Below are 21,744 nucleotides of genomic sequence, written 5' to 3'. Positions count from 1 at the left end.
TGAAATCCTGCTTCTGTGGCTACCTCTGCCGCAATCCCAAAAGAAAAAAACTTACAACCTTTAAATACTGACAAAAACACCTGAAAGTTTGAGAGGGGGGCAATCCATGTCTGAGCGATATTGCAGCAAATGAGATCTGAGGAACATTAGGTTAGTGGGGCATTGTGGGTTAGGGAGGAGCTCGAGAGTTGGATCCGTGAATCTGGTAAAAGCAGCCAAACCAGTTCCTAGACTCATCAGTGAAGGAAGGAACGAGTGAAAATGATAACATCAGATATAACCTTTTTGGTGCAGACAGCATGCATCTCACCTATCTTTTGTGCTGTCTCCCACAAAATGAGTTTATTTGCTGTGAGGAATACCAGTAGGACCAAGGGTAGATGACAGTGTTATCAGCAAGTTTATCTGACATTAATGTAACAAGGTTGTTATTCTTAATGTCTTTAGTGAATTATTACTTAAGATATAGACAAGCAGACATTTATAAAATGTTTTCATGTTCCTGGTTACAAACATTATGCATCACTTTTTTTTATAACTACCATCAATCAAACATTACATAAATTGCTAAATTCCTGCCTTCCTTTAAATCTCACCCCTCCTCCACAACATTATTCCGCATGTACTATTCCCACAATTTCCATGTAATTTCCTTCTACTCTTCTAAAAATCCCACTTAAGTTCTTTTATCTCTGTTACAATATTTGATATTTCAAATACAGTTGGTTTAGACTTTGATTTCCATTTTCTTAGGTTCATAGGTAGGTATTAGGCTAACTGACCTTTTGGGCCATTTTAAGCCTCGTCAAGTTCCCTATTTATGGTCAACATTACCTGTACAGTTTGGCTATAGATTGACCTTACCCATTTCTAGTCATTTTTTTCTAGTAATTTGCTAGAAAACTAGCCCTTTCTAGTAACTGATTTTTTTGGCAGCAACCAGAATTAAACTTAGCAAGGTCTTACTATGTCTAGGCAATTCCGATATTGTATCCCAATTAAAAAAAATTTCCTTAGTTACACCCAATATTTCTGACAGAGTGCTTTGTATGGATTTTTTTTGAAGTCTGCCAACCCATTGCATTCCCAAAACATATCTTCCCAGTTACCTCTTTTTTACCCATCACACCTCCAACAGTTGTCATCTACCTGGAAAAATTCTTTGGGGTCTGTTTGGAGTATAAAATTCCTATGCAAACACTTTCAAAGATCCTAAATCTTCTAGGAATACTTTTGAGCAATACATATGTGCTCCCATTGTTTCTTTGTGAATTACTTATCCAATCTCTCTCTCCCCAATCTTTTCTGTCCTCCTCTGATATGATTCCTATAGTTATTGTGCAATATTTTATGTGCCCTACTAATTGTCCCTTTTTAACTGCAACTCCTGTTATAGATTCAACTAAAAACTCTACCAAAGCAGACCTTTCCCTTAGGAGTCTCCTATCCCTTTCTTTTTGCCTATACTGTGATACCAATCCCTGATAGGGAAGGCAGTTTCTAGCCTTCATTTCAAATGTCTCCTTGGCCTCTTCACATTCTGTTACCTTTCCCTCTTTAGTTATTTGCCCCCAATACCTTGGGGTTCCTTTGGCTGTTTTCTCCATTAAATTGCAGCCTCATCTTGCCTATTCTCCACACCCCTAATTGCAGTTACCCCAATGGCAACATTTCCATTCCACATTCACATGAGGTTCTCCTGTTCGATTCTCAGCTGTGCTTGAGAGTGTCTTCTGTGTGGAGTCTGCATGTCCTCCCTGCGGTTGGATAGCGTTTGAAAGACATGTATGCGTAAATGAGCATGCCTTCATTGAAGGTTGAGTGTCGAGCTGGCACCTCGGCGTTTTGTAAAAATCTACTGCCAATCATTAGCAGACTGTGGCGACACCTTACCGGGAAAAGCCGAAAGACAAACAACAACATTCACATGGTGGCTTAGTAACAGAATACTTTGTTACTTTATAAATATAATATTTTGTATGGGTGTTATTTTCTTTAAGGATCTGTACCCAAAAACCCCATTCTCTCCTTATCTCTTGAGTCCTCCACCCCAGTTTCATTATCATCTCTTTTCACATTGAATTAAAGCCTTCTGCTTGTGCCATGTGTATAAGCCTCATCTGTGTAGCTCTAAAATATCCCTTCAAATCAGGCAATCCTAAATCACCTTGTTCTGTTGGAAGGATTAAATTATCCCGCTTGACCTTTGGCCTCTTCCCCTCCCAGGTAAATTCCTTCAACTTTTTATCAATTATTGTCCACAACTTCTCCACTGGTTGATAAAAATATGCCTGACCTGTATATAAAACTAGAGACTAACAACATTTTCACTGCTTGTATGTTGCTATTCCTATCCATAAATAAGAACTTCCAGTTTCTTAGTTTTTATATTATCTTGTATTTAATCTCTTCCCACATATCCTTAGATGCCATAACAGAATCATTTTTAATTCATATTCCAAAATACTGTTTTTATCTTGTCCCCATAAATATGGGTATTGCTGTACCAACTCATTTGCAGATACATCATTTATAGCTATAGCCTTTGTTTTATCTTCATTAATTTTATATCCCAAAAAGATTTGAAACTATCTCAGAATATTCCACGACACTAAGATGTCCTTTTCTGGCTTTATCAGGAATGTAGCAAGGTTATTCTTGACAGCTGGTGAAACAGACTGCAAAAAGCCCTAATTAGAAAACTGAGTAAACCATATGAGTCAAGGATGATGATAATTTGCAAGATACTATATTTGTTACAGTTTATAGTGAATGTTAATATTTTTTAGGCTATAATATTGAGAAATTGGCACATATTTAACAAGGGATCCTGCTAGAAATAACATTCTTCCATGGCATTTACTGTTTTATATATAAAAAGATAGAAGCTTGCATGCTTTCTACCTGTAAATAACATTTCATCATGTGGTTGTTGTAAAGTATGCAGGTATATATGATCTGTAAACTATAAGAATGTGAAGAAGCAGGTAATATTTTTGAGAGAGACATGTGACTACTACTCAAAATGTTATTGATTGTGCTTACTGTACATATAAACCAGTACTCTGGTGCAGTGGTAAAACTGTCAGCAGGGTTAAGATCTGTTTTCAGGATCCCTCATAAGGCCACCAGCACCTCACCATTTACTTCACTGTCAGCTCATAATAGTCTGGTTTATGTAGGCATACTGTCATTAGCAGACCGGAGTTCCGCTGTGGCGACCCCTAACCGGGAAAAGCCGAAAGACGCAAACAAACATGTAGGCATACTGTCGTCTCCAAAATTTTGCAGAATGCCCAGAATTTTGCCTTATAGTTTTGATCTGCTCCTCAAAAATGTGTTGTTTTATGGCAAATCACCAAGGACTGAAATCACTGAATAATGACAGAGTCCAGGTGGGAAAGGAGGGATGCAGCCGGGTTCCTGCCACGTAGTCGAACTTTTACAAGTTCGGACCTCATATGGTTGAGACCATACATTCGAATTTGTAAAGGTTCGAGCATTTCAATGGAAATCTCCATAAGTGGAGGTTTCCATTTTGTTCAATGGGGTGCGATCTCGGAGTTGGTATATTTAAGTAGCAGGGGGTGTGGGGGTGCAGCTATAAGACATTGACTAAGTGATATAGACCTGGTGCAGCCTTATCTAAGGACTCCAAGCATGTGGATACAGAATCTGTACAAATTAGCAAGTCATCTAAATAAGGAAAATGTGGATGCCTAGAGTTCTGCAATAAGCAATCATTGGGGCCAGACACTTTGCAAACACTCCAGGCGAAGTAGATAGCCCAAAAATAATGCAGAAAAACTGATAATGTAAGCCAGATACAGCAAATCTCAAAAATTTCCTGAAATTGTGAGGAATGGGAAGATAAGTGTCACTGAGATCTAGAGTCCACATGAAACAGTGATCTGGAAGCAACACTGGGACCAACTGTAAGGTAAGCATTTTGAATTTCAGAGCTTTTACAAAAATGTTTAGAAAAGACAGCTCTAGGACAGGTCTCAAGGAGTGCTCCTTTTGTGGTTCCACAAGGACTCTGGAATGAAATTCTTTGCCCTTGTATATATCAGACACTGGTTCTATGATCCCTGCTTGTACCATGTGATGAGGCACTAGAGGAAATAGTCTGGTCTGGTGGGTATGGGGGAATGCCTCTGAAAGGCAGAAGATTTTCAATCCACTGCCAAGAGTATCTTCAAATTATTCACAAAACACATCCGTCTAAGACCATTTGCAGCAAGGGTGCAAGGTTGAGAGATAGTCTGGGGAAGAAACAAGAAAAGGAGGGGGTGGGGGTGCTCTGTGATTCAACAAAGTCACTCCTTTGCAGGGGGTTGATCCTTTTTTGGAAAGGGACCCATATTGTTTAGTTTTGAAGTATTATCCTCCTGCCATTTCCATGTGGATTGTTTACTTTTATTTGGCTGGGATTTTTGTTTGCTGTGCCTCTTAAAGGAAGACTTCTTATTTTGGGAGAACTTGGATTCATGAAACATCCTAGATGTTCTTCGTGTTTCACTGTTGCAGTCAGCACATTTGGTTTATCTGCCTGCAGGTAGCCCTCAGCCGGCCTGAATACCAGAATCTTTGGATTTCTGTATCTGATGCTGTCGCTTCTTCCATGATGTCAGGTCGTCAGGGGTATAAAACATGCAGCTGACGCCATTACATCTGTCTTTCTTGCCGTGCGGTGCCCAAAGCAGAAGCAGTTCACAAGTACCAGTCGGTCGACTCATGAAATTTTCATTTTCGAGTTTCAGACCTGAAGTCTTCAAAAAAAGATAAAGTACTCCGTTGGGGATCCTTTTTTCTTGCTCTAACCGATGTCAGAAAAAATTAACAATTGTCTTGCCTGTTGAAAGCAAATACCTCATAGAGATTTTAATTCTTACTGTGTCACCTGTTTAGGCCCAGACCATGATGTCCCTCACTGTCGGTTTTGTGCCTTGTTCAACGCCCGAACTATTAGTCGTCGGGCTATTTTTGTAACTAAATACTTTCGTTCTCTCTCTCTGTACTCCAAAATGGCTTTGTTAAGCCATCCGACTACCGATCTTCCGAAAAAATGTAAGGATAAAGACAGAGACAGACTGCATAGGTCCAAAACTGCCAACGATTCTTCTGTTAAGCTAGTCGCCAGTCTGCCAGTACTCAGTGAGGCACTTTTGCAGCCCCTGATACCCGCTACTACAGATTCGCAGGCCTCTAACAAGACACATTCGGAGTCCGGTATGCCGCAAGATGCTTCTTCGACTATGGAACCTGCGGATGTCTCTGCCTTGGATGGGTCCGGAGCCTCTGTGCAGGCACCAGCTTCTGAGGGTGTATTCAGGCCTACAGATTTTCATATTAAACAAACAGCATCATTTCCAACTAGAAGTACCAAATTACTCAGGCCTAAAACTCGCACTACGCCTAGAAAACCGACATCCAAACTGATGACTCAGGCCCATATGCTTCAAAAACAAATGCTTAGAAAGGCTGAAGACATTATTACCTTAATTAGGGGAAGCCAGCCTTCCCCCCTCTAAGAGACCTAGAACAGATTTTCTTTCTGATTCTTCTGATCAGGAATCTGATATCTCTGCTCCTTATCTACATATGAGGATTCGGATGCTGGGGATTCCATTCCCTCTGCTTCTCCTCCAGAAGATTTTTCTTTTGGTGAAATTTTGAATCCCCTTAGGAAGTATTTCCACTGGGAAAGCCAGGACTAGTCTGAGTCCAAAAAGAGACTTGGGGAATTCTCACTCCTGCCTCAACACAGGCCTCTAGCTATCCCTCCTGTTCTGGCTATTGTAAATTATGTTTTCTTGGAATTTAGCCTTACTCCAGACACTTACCTCCAGCTCCCAGAAAACCTGACAGGTACTACAGAGTACCTGACTCTCACAAGTTCCTCTTTAAGAATCCTACTACGGATCCAGAGACCATTTCCCAAGGACCAAAAGGCATTAAGGCTACTGCTGCCAAAAACCCTACCCCTTCTGATAGAGATTCTAGAGCCTTAGACAGATGGGGTAAGAAGGTTTACACTTCTGCTCCTTTGGCCATTAGGGCCCTAAATTGCCAGTTTCATATGCTAAAGTATCAGCAGCATATTATGGGACTACTTAAACAGGAAATTATGTTGATTCCTGAATGTACTGAACACAAAGACTTACAAGATAATTAATGCATTCTGCAGAACAAGTTGGTAAACATACTTTGCAATGTGGCTTTGATGTTTTAGAAGCATCTTGCAGGGCTTCTGTCACTGGGTCTATACTTAGAAGGCATGCTTGGCTTAAGGAACAAAACCTGCCAGATCATGTTAAAGCTAAATTACTGGATGCTCCCTTAAACCAAGACCACCTTTTTGGCAACAAAGCAGAGGAAGTCCTCAAAAAGATGGAGGAAAAAGCTAAATGTATGCAAACTGTTAAAGATTTTCTAGAAAGTACGGCCTCCCAGATTCAGTAGGCATTGGCCTTCAAAGAATTGGTCCTTTCCAGTCCCTTCCAGGCCTTCTCAGTCCAAACCTAGGAACAGCAGACCACCAAAACTTCAGTCTCAGGCTACGCACAGATCTAAACAGTGGGGGGCTCCCACTTCCAAAGCAGGGAGTAGTAAGCCACCCTCCTACAGAAAAATGGCACACTGACTTAACCTTAACCCTTGCAAGCCCTGCTCAACTACTTGCTCCCTTAGGAGGAAAGCTCGCCCTAAAGGCAAAAAACTGGGAACTCATTACCCAGGACAAATGGGTTTTGAACATAGTTTCCCGAGGATACATATTCCACTTCCACACACTACCAACCACAAATGGTTGGCCAGACATCCCCCCAAATCAGTGGGTGGAGGCCCAACAGCAGGTTCTCTCCCTTCTCAGTATTAGGGCTATTCAACCCTTCCCAGCAGAACTAAGGGGACAAGGTTTTTATTCAAGACTGTTTCTGGTACCCAGAAAAGAAAACTCCTGGCGTCCTATCCTGGACACCTCTATTCTCAACACCTTTCTGGTGCTTCCAAAATTCAAAATGCTAACTCTTCAACAGTTTCTTCCTATGCTAGCCAAGGATGCCTGGCTGGCAACCCTAGACTTAAAGGAAGCTTACCTGCACATCCCAGTAAGAGAATCCTGCAGACAATACCTACGTTTCAGGGTGGGCTGCATGCTCTTTCAGTTCTCTGCACTTCCCTTTGGCTCATCTACTGCTCCCAGAGTGTTCACAAAGTGTCTAGCTCCAGCCATTGCATTCTGCAGGCAGAGAAATATTCAGATTTACCCATAGCTGGACGATTGCCTGATTCAGGCAGAAAGCCAGGACTTGCTATTACAGCACCTAGCATTTGTAAAGAAACTTGTATCCTCACTGGGGTGCACCATCAACGAAAAGAAATCTCACCTAGTACCCTGCCAACATATTGTATTCCTGGGAGCAAGCTTGAACACAACTTCCCAGATGGCATTCCTCACTCTGGAGAAACAAGTTTATTTGACAACCTACTTCAAACTATTGGCCACAAAAACCCAGCTATCTGCAAGGAAAATACTGCAAGCCCTGGGGTTCATGGCCTCTTGCATTCTGCTAATTCCATATGCAAGACTGCATATGAGGAAACTCCAATGGTATCTAAAAAGTTTATGGTGTCAACACTCTCAGGACCTGGAAACAATGACTCTTATCATTCCTTATCTGAGAACAGAGTTCCTATGGTGGGCAGGGACCTGCTACCACAACAAGGGACTCCCTTTCACTCTACCCCCTGCCACCCAAACCTTAACAACAGACGCATCAGTCTATGCATGGGGGACGCACATGACAGGGCAGTGCATTCAGGGCAAATGGAACCCGAGACAGATACACCTGTATATCAACCAAAAAGACATGTTAGCTGTACAGAATGCTCTGACAGCCTTCAAAGACCTTATTCTCCCAGGACAACTATTGGTTAAGACAGGCAACACCACAGTTATGTGGTACATAAACAAGCAGGGGCGAACCCACTTCTGCCCTCTCTGCAGACTAGCCATGGATCTGTGGAGCACAGCCTTGAGCTACCAAGTGCACCTACAAGCTTAATTCCTGTCAGGCAAACTAAATTCACTGGCAGACGACTTAAGCAGAAATCTCATGGACCCACACGAATGGAAACTAGAACCCAAGATATTCAACCTCTTGAGGAACAAATGAGGGACCCCAGAGGTAAACCTGTTTGCTTTCCCTCAGAACTACCAATTGAAAAAATTCTGCACCAGAACTCCCCACAGTCAAGCTTGGAAAGTGGATGCCCTGTCCTTTACCTGGAAAAGCCTCTCTGTTTATGCCTTTCCCCCTCTGCCTCTCCTCTCTAAGGTTCTACTAAAGATCAAACAGGACAAGCCAAGAACAATACTGATTGCACCAGACTGGCCATGCCAGCACTTTTACCCCCTCTTGCGCAGTCTAACACTGCTGCAACCATGGCACCTGCCTCTGACCCCTTCCCTTCTGTCTCAGCAGGCAGGCCAGATTGTGCATCCTCATCTTCAAACCCTGAACCTTGCAGCCTGGCAAATTCCATGAGCTCTCCTCTAGCATCCGTCAGTAAGCAGGTGCGGGATGTCATTCTGGAGGCAAGGAAGCCTAGTACCAGAAAATCCTATGCTGAAAGTGGAAAATATACTGCTCCTGGAGCCAGGCTCAGGGGATGGCCACAACGGTGCCCAGCTTACCTCATATTCTAGAGTACTTAATAGAAATGCTCTACAAGGGTCTATCCTTCTCATCAATTAAGATTCATGCCTCTGCCATTTCAGCACATTATAATACTGAGCCACCCCTCTTCTCTCACCTCTTGCTAAAACAATTCCTTACAGGGGCCAAAAATTTAAGACCCCACAGGAGAGCTCCCACTCCAGCTTGGGACCTTAACTTTGTATTGGAAAAGCTCACCCCCCCCCTTTGAGCCAGCTGCAACAGCAGAGTTGAAATTCCTTTCTTACAAAACAGCTTTACTTCTAGCCATCACTTCAGCAAGAGGTTTGTCTGAATTACAGGCCCTCATGTCAGTGGAGCCCTTCATTATCTTCCATGCGGACAGGGTTTCCCTCAGGACTAATTCTTCATTTATGCCCAAGGTGGTGTCTAGTGTGGCCCTAAACCAGTCCATTCATTTGCCTACTTTTTTTCCCTAATCCACAAAACAAAGGGGAATGGCTATTGCACTCTCTGGATGTGCACTTAGATTCTATTTGGACAGGGCTAGGCCTCTCAGAAAATCTGACCAGCTGCTAGTTGGCTTTGCTGCAGGGGCAGAGGGGAAGGCCATTTCAAAGCAAACCATTGCCAAATGGATAGCCCATTGCATTCATTTCTGCTACAAGCACCATGGAAAACCTCCCCCACAGGGGATAATATCACATTCCACCAGGGCTGCATCTACCTCTGTGGCATTTCTCAGAGGAGTCCCTACCAGGGACATCCTGGAAGCTGCTACCTGGAGCTCTGTACATACCTCCCCCAAGCATTACCACCTGCCTATCTTTTCTAAATCCAGAGCTGGATTTGCCACAGCAGTCTTGCAGGGCTTAATAGCTGGCCCTAATGCTCTTTAACTACCTCCTCCCTTCCTTAGCTTTGGGAATCAACCTAAATGTGATGACTGCAATAGTGAAACAAGAAGAACATAGTACAGTTGTGTACACTTACCATAAATGTAGATGTTAGAGTGTATTCACTGTTGCAGTCCTGGTTACCCTCCCTCCAGCCCCCTGACTTCTCTTGGCTCTACCTTTCCTTCTTGTTTGGTATATATATATTTTTTCATGTGTATTTGCTTTTTGATGGGGGTATACAATACCATATAATTGCTTCCTATTGTGGGGGCACCTGACATCGGGGGCAAGAAAAAGTGATGTAATGGCGTCGGCTGCATGTTTTATACCCCTGATGTCTTGAAAGAAGCGGCAGCATCCAACGCAGAAATCCAAAGACTCTGGTATTCAGGCCGGCTGAGGGCTACCTGCAGGCAGATAACCCAGATGTGATGACTGCAACAATGAATGCACTCTAACATCTGCATTTATGGTAAGTGTACACACCTGTACTATCCCCATATATTACCTGCATCTATCATCCTACTGTTTGAGAATCTGTGTAGCAGAGGGCCCAAACACCATTTCAGAACTTAAAGGTGTATTCAAAATTTCATCTTTTAAATCTTCAGAGAAGTTCTGAATATGTAACCATGAACACCATCGTAATACAACATAATCAGCAGCATTTCTCAAGACTTTATCTCCACATTCAAGTGTATCTCTCATGTTTTGAAACTCGAGTCAGACTGGAAACAATTTAACATTCTAAAGGCTGGATTACTAGAAAAAGGCATCCATTTGCCCCTACAGATCTAACCATTTCCCTCTTTATCAGGGGGAACTGGATTAGATAAAGCCAAGAACTTTTTTATTTGGGCAGGCAGCTGGGGAGACTGCAGCTGGGTCTGCAGTCAAAATGAGAGAAAAGACATATTGCATCCAAGGGGCTTTTTGTGACTACTGGAATAGATTCTGGTGTCCTGCAAGCAGCTTGATAAAAATCTTCCAAGGCCATGGGGGGGGGGTAGCTACAGAATTAGGCATCTCATTTTCTGTAAGGTCAAATACCCTGCCTAGCTCTGGGAAAGTTACCAACATCACACAAGCAAAAATATCACCAAGTTTAGCAATCTGAGGAGAAGTAAACAGTTGTCTGGAGTTAAGCTCAGGTTCACCTCCCAAATAATCAGAGTGACTATACTCAGTGACACTAATAAATCACCATTTTCCTCATTAGATTCCTCATTATTCTGTGGAACAGCAGAAAGGTGTGTAGCTAACTAGCACTAGAGCCATGTATGGGAACACACCCACCAGAAATATCTGCACGAACACTCTTAGCCAAGAAAACCATACCATCCTTATAAACAACTATAGTCTGGTTATCAGCTATATAATCAAGCTTCTTTTTCTTTATCTTGTGAACTTCACTGCTAGATGAAGTATCTGGGGACAGAGTATTATGTTTGGCAAGGGATCTCTTACTCCAAACTACTTTTGCAGCTAAACGGTTTGGTTCTCCCATACTTGTGGCAGGTATTGCAACATCCCAGGAGAATGTTACCCCCTTCCATAGTGGCCGAAAAAGCAACACTAGAGGGAAACCGGGAATAAAGGTAAGTGATATGTGGGCCAAGCAGTGGCCCCAACATAATAACTTACTGTATTTTATTTTTTAGGCATAACCAGATGTAGTGGGGGGTGGTACCAGAGTTAAGATCCATCAAGTCAGGGGAGAGAACATAAGCCAGAATAATAAACTGACATTGCTTCATAACTTATCACAATAAGCAGTTAAAGGTTAGTAATAAGTGCATCCCCACATAACTGAACTTTGCCAACTGTGCTATAACACAAAATGGTTTGAAATGGGTTCAGAATTCTTTTACAACTGACAGAAGTTTAAAAAATTTCCAGTACAAAACATCCAAACACCAAAGCAACCAATGTGCATAACCATTAGCTCTATACACTTAATCATGTTAAAATGCCATAAAATAACATTTAATAGCAATTTAAACTATATTTTCTTGTCCGGGAGAGTGAAGTCTCCAAAGTATATTTAAATAACTTTATTTACAGTAAAATTAGGATCCAGTGTTTAAAACAGAGTCATATGTATAGTAAATCATGTATAAATGCTGAAAAAAATCCAAGTTCTGCAATATTTTCTTGTCAAAAGATGAAAATAAAGCAGAGTAACAGTAATATTTCTGGATGTGTGATACAGTCCCTAGTGTCTAACAGCACGCTGCACTTCTGAGAAAAATAATTAAAATTTCCTCAGAAGCAGTAGAAAAAAGCATTTGCTAAAGACAGAAGCCAATTAAATACTGCTACAAGCAAAAATTCCCGCAGGAATTACTGTAAACACTGAATGAAATAAAATATTAAAATATATTTTAAATAAGCTTAAAAATATAAAGAGAATAATCTAATAATAAAATGAGAGGAACGTTATCCCCAAATGGGGTTTATCTGGGCAGTAAAATGGAAACATCACCAGTGGATCCTGTGTAGAGTCAGAGGACTTTCTTCTTTGGATGTCAGAAAAAGTGTAAACACTCACTCCCTGTCATAGATGAAGGCTTCCCTCTCAGGATATGTTCTGCCAATCAGCTGTCATGGGAAAAGAGAGGGTGGGAGTCCGAGCTTTTGAAATCTGGTCAGTACTGGGTTACCTTGGCAGATAATCCAAAATTCCACTGAGGCAGTGGAAATGATGAACATCTCAGGGAAGCTCATGCCACTTATGACTGTATATGAAGGTTTTGTGCATCAGCCAAAGTTGCATTGAACATGGTGCAATAGAACAATAGAGATGAAGGGACTGCTGATGAATGCTACGGACAGAAAGGAAAGCACATAATGTGGTAAAAGTGAAAGGTTACGATTTGTTGCTTCAAGATCGCTCTGCAAGTATCTGCTGTTATGGTAAGCTGACATTAAAGCTTTGGGTCAAAAGTATCCCCTACCTTTAGCTCTTCTTGAGTGGCATGTAGGAACATTTTGTTCTTTACCCTCTTAATTGCAATAAGTTGTAAATGTAAGTGAATTGTGTATTTTACGGTGTATTATATGATACCAAAGAAAAGACAGTTTCATTTTCTAGTACAAATCATGGATGTAACTGTGACATTTCAGTGATACAACATTTAGCGAATAGGCAGTAGTAACAGTAATGTTTTTACCTCCTGCCTTCCTTAAGTTGCGTAATTTATGCAGCAAGTTACATGTTTGCAACACATTGTGCTCATCTTTTTGCCTGCACTGATTAAAGCATTTCTTCTTCTTTCAACAAGGTTATACTGTACTTTTCAAGACCAGAAATATCTGTACATGTTGATGGAAGTTTGTCTTGGTGGAGAACTGTGGACCATCCTGCGAGACAGGTAACACTACATAATGTGGTTGATGGTAATGAGGGTCTGAATCCATAGTACCTTTACTACAAGGAGGACACTTGGTTCATGCTAAGCTAATGACCGCCAGGGTCTTTACAAGCATAGCCATAGAACCCAACCCAGTTTTGTCCCAGAGTTCCTTGGATGCCTGTATGGTGGGGTATGTTAGTAAAGAGGTAGCTAAGGGTTATGTGTGTGTGTGTGTGTGTGTGTGTGGGGGGTATGTTAGTTGGGGATAATTTACTTACTGTCGACTTCTGTCCATCAGAGGCAAAGGGGCCAGATCAGGGGAGAATTTGCAATATCCCATCCCTATCCAATTATCAGGGCTCCTTTTGAATAGGGTCAGGGAGTTAACTCTGTTTCACATAGATGGGGAGCTTATTCCATAGTGCAGGGGTCCTTTGAGAAACATATTGATCTGTCCAACAGGTTCTATTTATGTCATAGGCACAGTTCTGGTTCTTGGATCTAGTCCTTCTCGTACTGTTTGTCTTGCAGATGTGTAAGAGATCCATCAGATCTGAGGATACCTTATATGCCAGGCAGAGATCTCCACCTCTCAGTAACCAGTAGGAGACTGAGTACAGAAATGGGACCTTAAGGCAGTGTGTGTAGGACAGGGTATTCATACCCTGGACTCTCATGGTGAGGAACATTTGAGGATGTTCCAGCTGTACTGTTGAAAGTACCAGGATAGGTACATTATTCAGTGAAGGGTCTGACAGGGGCTGAGTAGAGTAATAGTATTACTTCCTTGGACCTGGATGCCATACCTTGTTTATAAGTTGGACAATATAGAATATATTTCTTATTATCTTGGCTGCATGTTGGTCGAACACCAGATTCCTGTCTACATATGTTCCCAGATCCCTATCAGGTCAACTCTTGGCGGGGGTTATCAGTGAAGTAATTAGCTTGGCTGGAAGCTTTCCCAAAGGGCACTGTAGTGCATTTCTTTGCATTGAGATTTAATCTGTGTTTTTTGCACCAGTCATTTGTTTCTGTTAGTCCCTCTTGTAGGATGTTAGCACCACGGGGAGAAATCTATGATAGCTCTCAATTTACAGTCATCTGTGAACCTGGTGAGCCAGAGGCCTTTTACATTAGCCTTGACTTCTGGGAAGTATTTGCCAGACAGGAGTGGACCTAATACAGAGTCCAAGGGTGCTCCACTGATGACTGGTCTCTTGGTGGAGGTCGTCTCACTGATCCTGAGTTCTTGGATTCTACCTGTAAGCCAGCTGGCAGTCCAGCGAGTTATGTAGGGATTTATGCCTAGTGCTGAGAGTTTGTCAGTGATAACTAAGTGGACAATGATGTTTGCATATGACATTGGGATCTGTAGTGAGAGTAGGGAACAGGTGGAGGAGACCCTGGAGAGGTGGAGATGTGCTGTAGAGAGAAGAGGAATGAAGGTCAGCAGGACTAAGACAGAATATGTGTGTGTGAATGAGAGTGAGGATAGCGGAATGGTGAGGATGCAGGGAGTAGAGGTGGCGAAGGTTGGTGAGTTTAAATACTTGGGATCAACAGTTCAGAGTAATGTTGAGTGTGGAAGAGAGGTGAAGAAGAGAGTGCAGGCAGGATGGAGTGGGTGGAGAAGAGTGTCAGGAGTGATTTGTGACAGACGAGTACCAGTAAGAGTGAAAGGGAAGGGGCTACAAGAGGATAGTGAGACCAGCTATGTTATATGGGTTGGAGACAGTGGCATTGACAAAAAGGCAGGAGTCAGAGCTGGACGTGGCAAAATTAAAGATGCTAAGATTTGCACTGTGTGTGACAAGGGTGGACAGGATTAGGAATAAGTATATTAGAGGGTTAGCCCAGGTTGGAAGGTTTGGAGACAAAGCCAGAGAGCGAAGATTACATTGGTTTGGACATGTGCTGAGGAGGAATGCAGAGTATATTGGGAAAAAGATGCTAAGGATGAAGCTGCCAGGTAACAGGAAAAGAGGAAGGCCTAAAATAAGGTTTATGGATGTGGTGAGAGAGGACATGCAGGTGGTTGGTGTGACAGAGCAAAATGCAGAGGACAGGAAGAAATGGAAACAGACGATCTGCTGTGGCGACCCCTAATGGGAGCAGACGAAAGAAGAAGAACTAAGTGGGGTATTGTACTGAACGCCTTGGCCAGATCCCTCATCTATAGCCATGGTGACCCTCCCGAAGAAGTCTGAAAGGTTAAGTAGGCAAGACCTTCTCTTAACAAAGCCAAACCTGGATGGGTCCAGTATCTGTAGGTAGCCAGTGTCCTTGTTGATCATTTATCATAATTTGTTCCATGGCTTTGCATATTACATTTGTCAGATGGGTCTGTAGTTCCCCAAGTCATTTGATGGTTCACACTTACAAAGACCATTGTGTCCCTAAATTCATCTGTCATGTAACCTGTTTTGAGGTTGTAGTTGGAGTGCCCCAAATGGTCCTGCTAGGGCATGTTTTAAGCTATTCAGAAGGCAACCAGAGGGTATTGTCAGGGCCCACTAAAGCAGTGTTTTTGACCTTAGCAAGTGCCTGCAGGATCTTCTGCCTGTTGATAGTCTGGAGGTGGGGGATATGCTAGAAGAGATTTCACAGGGGGTAGTGGGGGGTGAACTTAGAGCTAAAGTCATCAGACAGTAAATCTGCTATATCACCCTGGTCAGTGAAGGTTGTGCTATTTATCACCAGTTCTGCACACTGCTGATTATTATCTTTGAGGTTTCTGACCCAGATGAAGAAGGCCTTGTGATTGTCCTTAGGTTGGCAGGCTATCATTACCTTGTAATTGGCCTTGTTTGACTTTATTAGACCTTGTAGATGAATCGGAGAGCTTTTGTCTGTATGAGAGTTGCTTTTTCAGATTTTTTTGCCAATAACTTTTATCTTTTATTATATATAGCCTGCTAAGGTGAGGATTCCATCAGTGTGATTTGTTTTTAGTCTTAGATCTGGGTTTACTTCTGGTAGGCATGGCAGCCTCTATGCAGCCTTTTACATGTTTGCACAGGGTTTCTGTAAATAAAACTGCATAGATGGCTATGTTCTCGGGGTCTAGGGGAGCTGTGAATTTTGACAAACTGTCACTTAATAGGATGTAGTTTGCATAGTTCCTAGCTGTTACAGGATTAGTTTGTTTTTTTGGTTTCATTTTTATTTTGAGGGAGATAGCTTTGTGGCATGACTTCACTAGGGGATGCAATGCTCTCTCATGTTGGTGAGTACTAGGTCCAATATGCAGGATCTTCTGGTTGGAGAGTGCCCTATCAAGTCCAGGATGTTTGTGTTGGTAAAGTCCAGGAAACGTTGTGCCTTTGAGTCAGAGGCAGTGTACCTTTCACAGTCTGTAGAAGGATAGTTAGTCTCCCATGAATAAGGTATTCGGTTAGGTGGTGAGCTCCGCTAGTAGGTCTAGGTAAGAGATGTGAACTTTGTAGGTTATAGAGGGTGATCTGTAGCTGGCAGGACATGGTAGAGCACTTTGTATATGGAGACTTCTACATGGATGAACTCCAAGGCATCATCCTGTTTAACCAACCTAGAAATGTATTTGCTGCCAACATAAATTGAGACTTGTCCACCATTTAAAATGCCCCTGTGTGCACTTCTGTTGGTCTAAATGTGTGGAAGGCAATGTAGCCTTCCACTGCCAGAGTGCTTTCTGCAGCTTTAAACCGAGTCTCAGTAACAGCACAGATGTCTACATTCTCCAGAGTGAGGATAGATTGTAGCGTGTGGAGTTTCTTGTTTATAGGTTCATAGGTGTGTACTAGGCTAATGGCCCTGGGGCCTTTACAAGCCTAGCCATAGGATTATCATAGCATAGTGCCACCCGACCTTAGTTTCCCAGTCCCTCTGTCGAATAGAGCCATTGGATTTATCCCCGGGGTGAATTTTCTGTTTCCCATCCACTCGTCAAGATTTCTCTTGAAGAGGGTCAGTGAGGTGCTCTGCTTGACATGTATGGGAAGTCTGTTCCATAGCATGGGCAGTCTCTGGGTTATGAACCTGTCCCTCCCGCATGTTCTGTTAAGTGTGGTAATGAGGTTGATGTCTTAGGCTTCTAGCATTGAGCAATAACACCTTAAGTTAGCTTTGAGGTTTTTTTTTTTTTTTTGCTATGTTGGTAAGTTTTCTCTTTTTGACATTGCCTAAAAATACTCTATGGGACTGGATAGCTTTGAAGCTGCCCAACCAAGTCAAACATAAATGCTTGAGAGGTTGGCTTTATAAACCTCGGACAAATAAAATGGAGGAGACAAAGGATGGAAGAGTATAAATTTGTGTTACTGCAACCACCACAGTGTCATTAACGTCAAATGTGTGTTAGGGTCAGAACTGGATGTGCTTCATAGCCTTTGACACTCCACAGCCTACCACCCAACTATTATGCCTTACTATAGAAACAAGTAGGCAACACAATCAGTAGATTAGCCCACTGGAGAATCTGAGGTTAGTGAGATTGGTTATCAGAAGTTTGTATTTAATAAACATGAAGTCCTGAGTATAGCTTGTTTGTACAATATGTTCTTATATTGGTTCTCTTTTTTATTTTTCTCTCTAATCTAGATTCTTTCACTTCTCTACTTACCTTTTCTCTGTGCTTTCTCATTACTTTGTTTTTCTTTTAGGTACAATAGCATATTTACATAATTCTTTGATCTAAACTTTAAGTTCAGAAACTGCACCACCAGAGGGTTGTGTTGTTGTGTCTTTCGGCTTTTCCCGGTTAGGGGTCGCCACAGTGGAACTCCGGTCCGCTAATGATTGGCAGTAGATTTTTACATGCCGAGTTGCCAGCTCTGATGCACAATCTTCAACGAAGGTACGCCCATTCACGCATGTCTCCACACAGAAGATGCTTTAGCTGAGAATCGAACAGGACAACGTCTTACTGTGAGGCGACAACTCTACTGCAGCACCACCAGTTAATAATTAGATTTAGAAAATGTTAAAACTGTATCATCCTGATTTTTAAACTAGTGTTTTTGGTCACAGTTTTGTTACTGGCTACACTTTCCACTGTCCATCCTCTGTCACATTTTTGGTTCTGTTCATGTCTGTGTTATTATTGTCCAGAAACCTTCTCACTGACTTTCACTGTATTTACCTTTGTCATTGTTTCCTTCATTTTCTAAATTGTTTCCACTTTATAGGTTCATAGGTTCATACTAGGCTATCTGCCCTAAGGCATTTATAAGCCTAGCCAGAGTGTGTTTGGCTTTCGCCATCCATTTTAAATTAATTTTGCTATGCCTTTTTTTGAGGTTAGTATACTGTGCCTCTGTCTAACAGTGACACAGACGTGATAGCCGGGATAAACCTACGATCTCCCATCCACTCATCAAAATTCCTCTTGACAAGAGTCAGTGTGGGACTCTGCCTAACCTGGACTGGGATTTTATTCCAGAGTGAAGGGAGCCTCTGGGTTATGAATCTGTCCCTCCAGCATGTCCTATTTATTTCAGTGCTGAGGTTCAAGTCTCTCGGCGAGCTCGATGGGATTGGATTTTCTGAGGTGCAACATGTCCATTAATTCCGGGTTGGACATGGCTTTATCGTCAGGCACAGATAAGCCTCTGAACAGGCGGTATGCCACTGAGTAGAGCTGGAGTTTCTTTAACCGGGCAGCATATGGCATCTGTTTGAGCCCTTTGATCCTCTTGGTGAGGTACTTTTGGGGTCTCTCCAGTTGCTGCAGGTGTCTGGTAAGGTACATCCCAAAAGGGGCATTGTACTGAATTATGGGCCTGATGAGGGATGAGTAAAGAGGTACGATGACCTCCCCTGATCTAGATGTGAATCCCTTCATGATTAGGTGGGCTATATAAAATGTTTTTCTAACCACTTTGGCCACGTGGTTGTCAAATGAGAGATTGCTATGAACTTGGGTCCCCAGGTCCCTAAAGACTTCTTCTGTACTTAATGGATTACCACCTATGTGGTAATTTGTGGGCACTGTTTTTGCCAAAGGGATGACTATACACTTTTGGCGTTTAGCTTGAGCCATGGCTCTGGCACCAGTTGTCTGTTTCTATGAGGCCCTTTTGGAGGATGCTTGTGTCGGCTGGAGAGTTGATTATGGCGCCCAGTTTGCAGTCATCTGCGAACTTGGTCAGCCACAGTCCTTCCGTGTTGGCCTTTACCGCCGAGAAATATATACCGAATAAGAGAGGTCCCAGGACTGAGCCTTGTGGGACGCCACTTGTAACTGGTTTAGAGTCTGACATGGCTCCAGCAATTCTAACCATGTGGGTTCTGTCCTTGAGCCAGTTTGCAACCCATCTAGTGACATAGGGGTTTATATTTAAGCTTGTGAGCTTATCTATAATGCCCGAGTGGGGTATTGTATCGAAGGCTTTTGCGAGGTCCAGGTAGGCTGTGTGGACCACCTTCCCCTCGTCAATGGCCTTGGTGAATGTTTCAAAGAAATCGACCAGGTTTAAGAGGCGGGATCTGCTTAACAAAGCCAAACTGGGTAGGATCCAGTGTCTGTAGGTCCCCAATATCTTTATGAGGTCCATGATGATCCTTTCCATAGCTTTGCAGACCAAGCTAGTCAGGCTTATGGGGCGATAGTTTCCAGGATCCATTGAGGCACCACCTTTGTGGAGAGGGACCACTGTTGCTGTCCACTCTTTGGGTACATATCCTGTAGTAAGGCTAAGATTGAACAGTAGTTTTATGTTTGGGTTTAGCTCTTCTTGGAGTTCATGTAGGATGCAGCCCGGGACACCATCTGGTCCCATTGATGCTGTTTTTTTTGCTTTGGAGAGGGCGGCTCTTACCTGAGCATCTGAGATGTCAGGGGGGCAGCACTCTGTTGGGATAGATATTTGCCCTTTTGGTGGGGAGAGGGGGGAGAAGTTTGCACTGAACCTGTCAGCTAGGATGTTGGCAATGTCTGTAGGCTCGGTGTATTTGTTGTCATTTTGGACTAATTCTGAGCATATCTGGGAATTCCCACCCAGGTTCCTAACATAACTAAAGGAAGCCTTGTGATTATCCTTAGTGTCCTGTGCAATTTTTCTCTCGAAGCTGGCCTTAGACAATTTTATGAGTGCCCGTAGTTTTTTGCTAATACTGATCAGAGATGCCTTCCCTTTTTGGGATTTTGCTCTATCATGTAGTAGCTTCCTCCTTCTATTGTATGGTTTGTTTATGGCTGGGGTCCACCAGACAGAACGTCTGCCTTTAGAGGATTGGGTCTTGGTTTTATTTGGGATTGCATGATCCATGCATTCCTGAAGGTGTTCATAGAATGCGTTTATAAAGGATTCTGTGGTCTGGGCCGTATTTTCCACAGGCTGAATTTCACAGTTCAAACATCCTGCATGCTTGTACTGTACAGTATGCCATACATAATTAAAAAAAATAAATAAACAAACTGAACAAAGGTACCGAGAAGTCTTTGGTGGAATAATCATTCCACTCCACAGTCCTGGAAATCACAGGAATGATTCCCAGACAATAATAATCATTGACTAGGAGCCACATTCCTTAACAATAAAGATAGCAGTGCTCATTCCCACTAATAAAATATGCAGTGATACTAATTTTCTAAGGTTCCGGTTGTTTTATGCAAGATGCATAGGAATTTTGATTGCCCAGAATTCCCACTTACAATAATACCAGTATGGTTCAATTTCTAATGACACCCACCAACTTATCCTGACAATGCAGTCCTACAGAAAGTTACTCTGGCATACAAATAACCTGAATGCATGCATCTGATTTAAGTAAGTTTTGAGGATGCGATGCGTATGAACCATTAGCCTCCCATGACATACTGAATCATTCATTTTCCATAGCACAAAAGCTGCTACCAGTCTTTGTTCCCTCACAAAAGAGCCACTTTTGGGGCCTTGATACAGGTAAGTCCCAAGCCCATTGCACATATTTTGTCATCCATGCATATGTCTGGTGGGGGGTCTACTTTGTTTCGTTGAATCTCATTTCACTGAATTTTATTTCACCCCAACCACATTGCTGAAAACATAAATTACTGAAAACTCATTTCACTGAATCTCATTTTACTGAACTGAACTTAGTGTTTATGTTAGTGTGTAGAGTACTGTAAGGCAAGTAAAAGGTATATGCCCTTTTCCCCACTGTAGTGCAATCCTGGAGTTAGTATATATAGTTGGCGTAAACCCCCCACTTGTTTGTTTTTATATTCTATTTTACCAAAAACTTCAAAACAATACATTTCAAACAATAGAAAAGCATGGTTACATCACCAATGACTGTCTCCAGAACACAATATGTACTCAAACTAAGTGGGGGGCTATGCCCCCCAACTATATATACTAACTCCAGGATTGTACTACAGTGGGGAAAAGGGCTATCTACCTTTTACTAGCCTTACAGTACTCTACACAGTGCCATGTATACTAACTGCCGTTCAGTGAAATGAGATTCAATGAAATAAGTTTTCAGTAATTTTAGTTTTCAGCGAAGTGGCCGGGGTGAAATGAAATTCAGTGAAACAAAGTAGACCCGTCTGGGGTGATGTATCCATCCCATCATGGCTGCTACGCCCCCTTAAAGCTGGTGACCTTTCATGCTCTCCAGTTTCCATTGGTGATTCTGTTGCAGGACTGAGCACCCAGACATGTACCCAACCCCCCAGAAGAGACAAGAGGTGGCTTAACCCGCATCATTCCTCCCACTTCCCAGCCAGCTCCCAAGCCAGTATTTCAACCTAGGTCATTTGGATCATAGTTAGGGTTTTATCTCTCTATGCCAATCAAGCTAGCTTACTTTAAATACTTTAATGCTACCAGGACAGTA

General features: G+C 42.4%; 1 protein-coding gene and 1 long non-coding RNA gene across 3 annotated transcripts in view; one reads left to right on the top strand and one right to left on the bottom strand.

Moving 5' to 3' along the window:
• LOC122811248 overlaps positions 1-21,744 on the bottom strand; it is a 1,815,945-nt gene that overhangs the window by 16,517 nt on the left and 1,777,684 nt on the right. The window lies entirely within an intron of this gene.
• Positions 1-21,744, top strand: part of LOC122811247 (cGMP-dependent protein kinase 1-like) — a 4,027,247-nt gene that overhangs the window by 2,920,444 nt on the left and 1,085,059 nt on the right. Inside the window, exon 12 of the mRNA XM_044082966.1 lies at positions 12,868-12,957. Within this exon, the coding sequence (XP_043938901.1) occupies positions 12,868-12,957 (90 nt within the window). The remainder of the gene's footprint in view (positions 1-12,867; positions 12,958-21,744) is intronic.

The sequence above is a fragment of the Protopterus annectens genome, chromosome 9.part0, assembly GCF_019279795.1.
Source record: "Protopterus annectens isolate FY-2018-M chromosome 9.part0, PAN1.0, whole genome shotgun sequence".
NCBI lineage: Eukaryota > Metazoa > Chordata > Ceratodontiformes > Protopteridae > Protopterus > Protopterus annectens.
The sequence above is the reverse complement of the archived record's forward strand: the minus strand, read 5'-3'. Positions and strand labels throughout refer to the sequence as shown.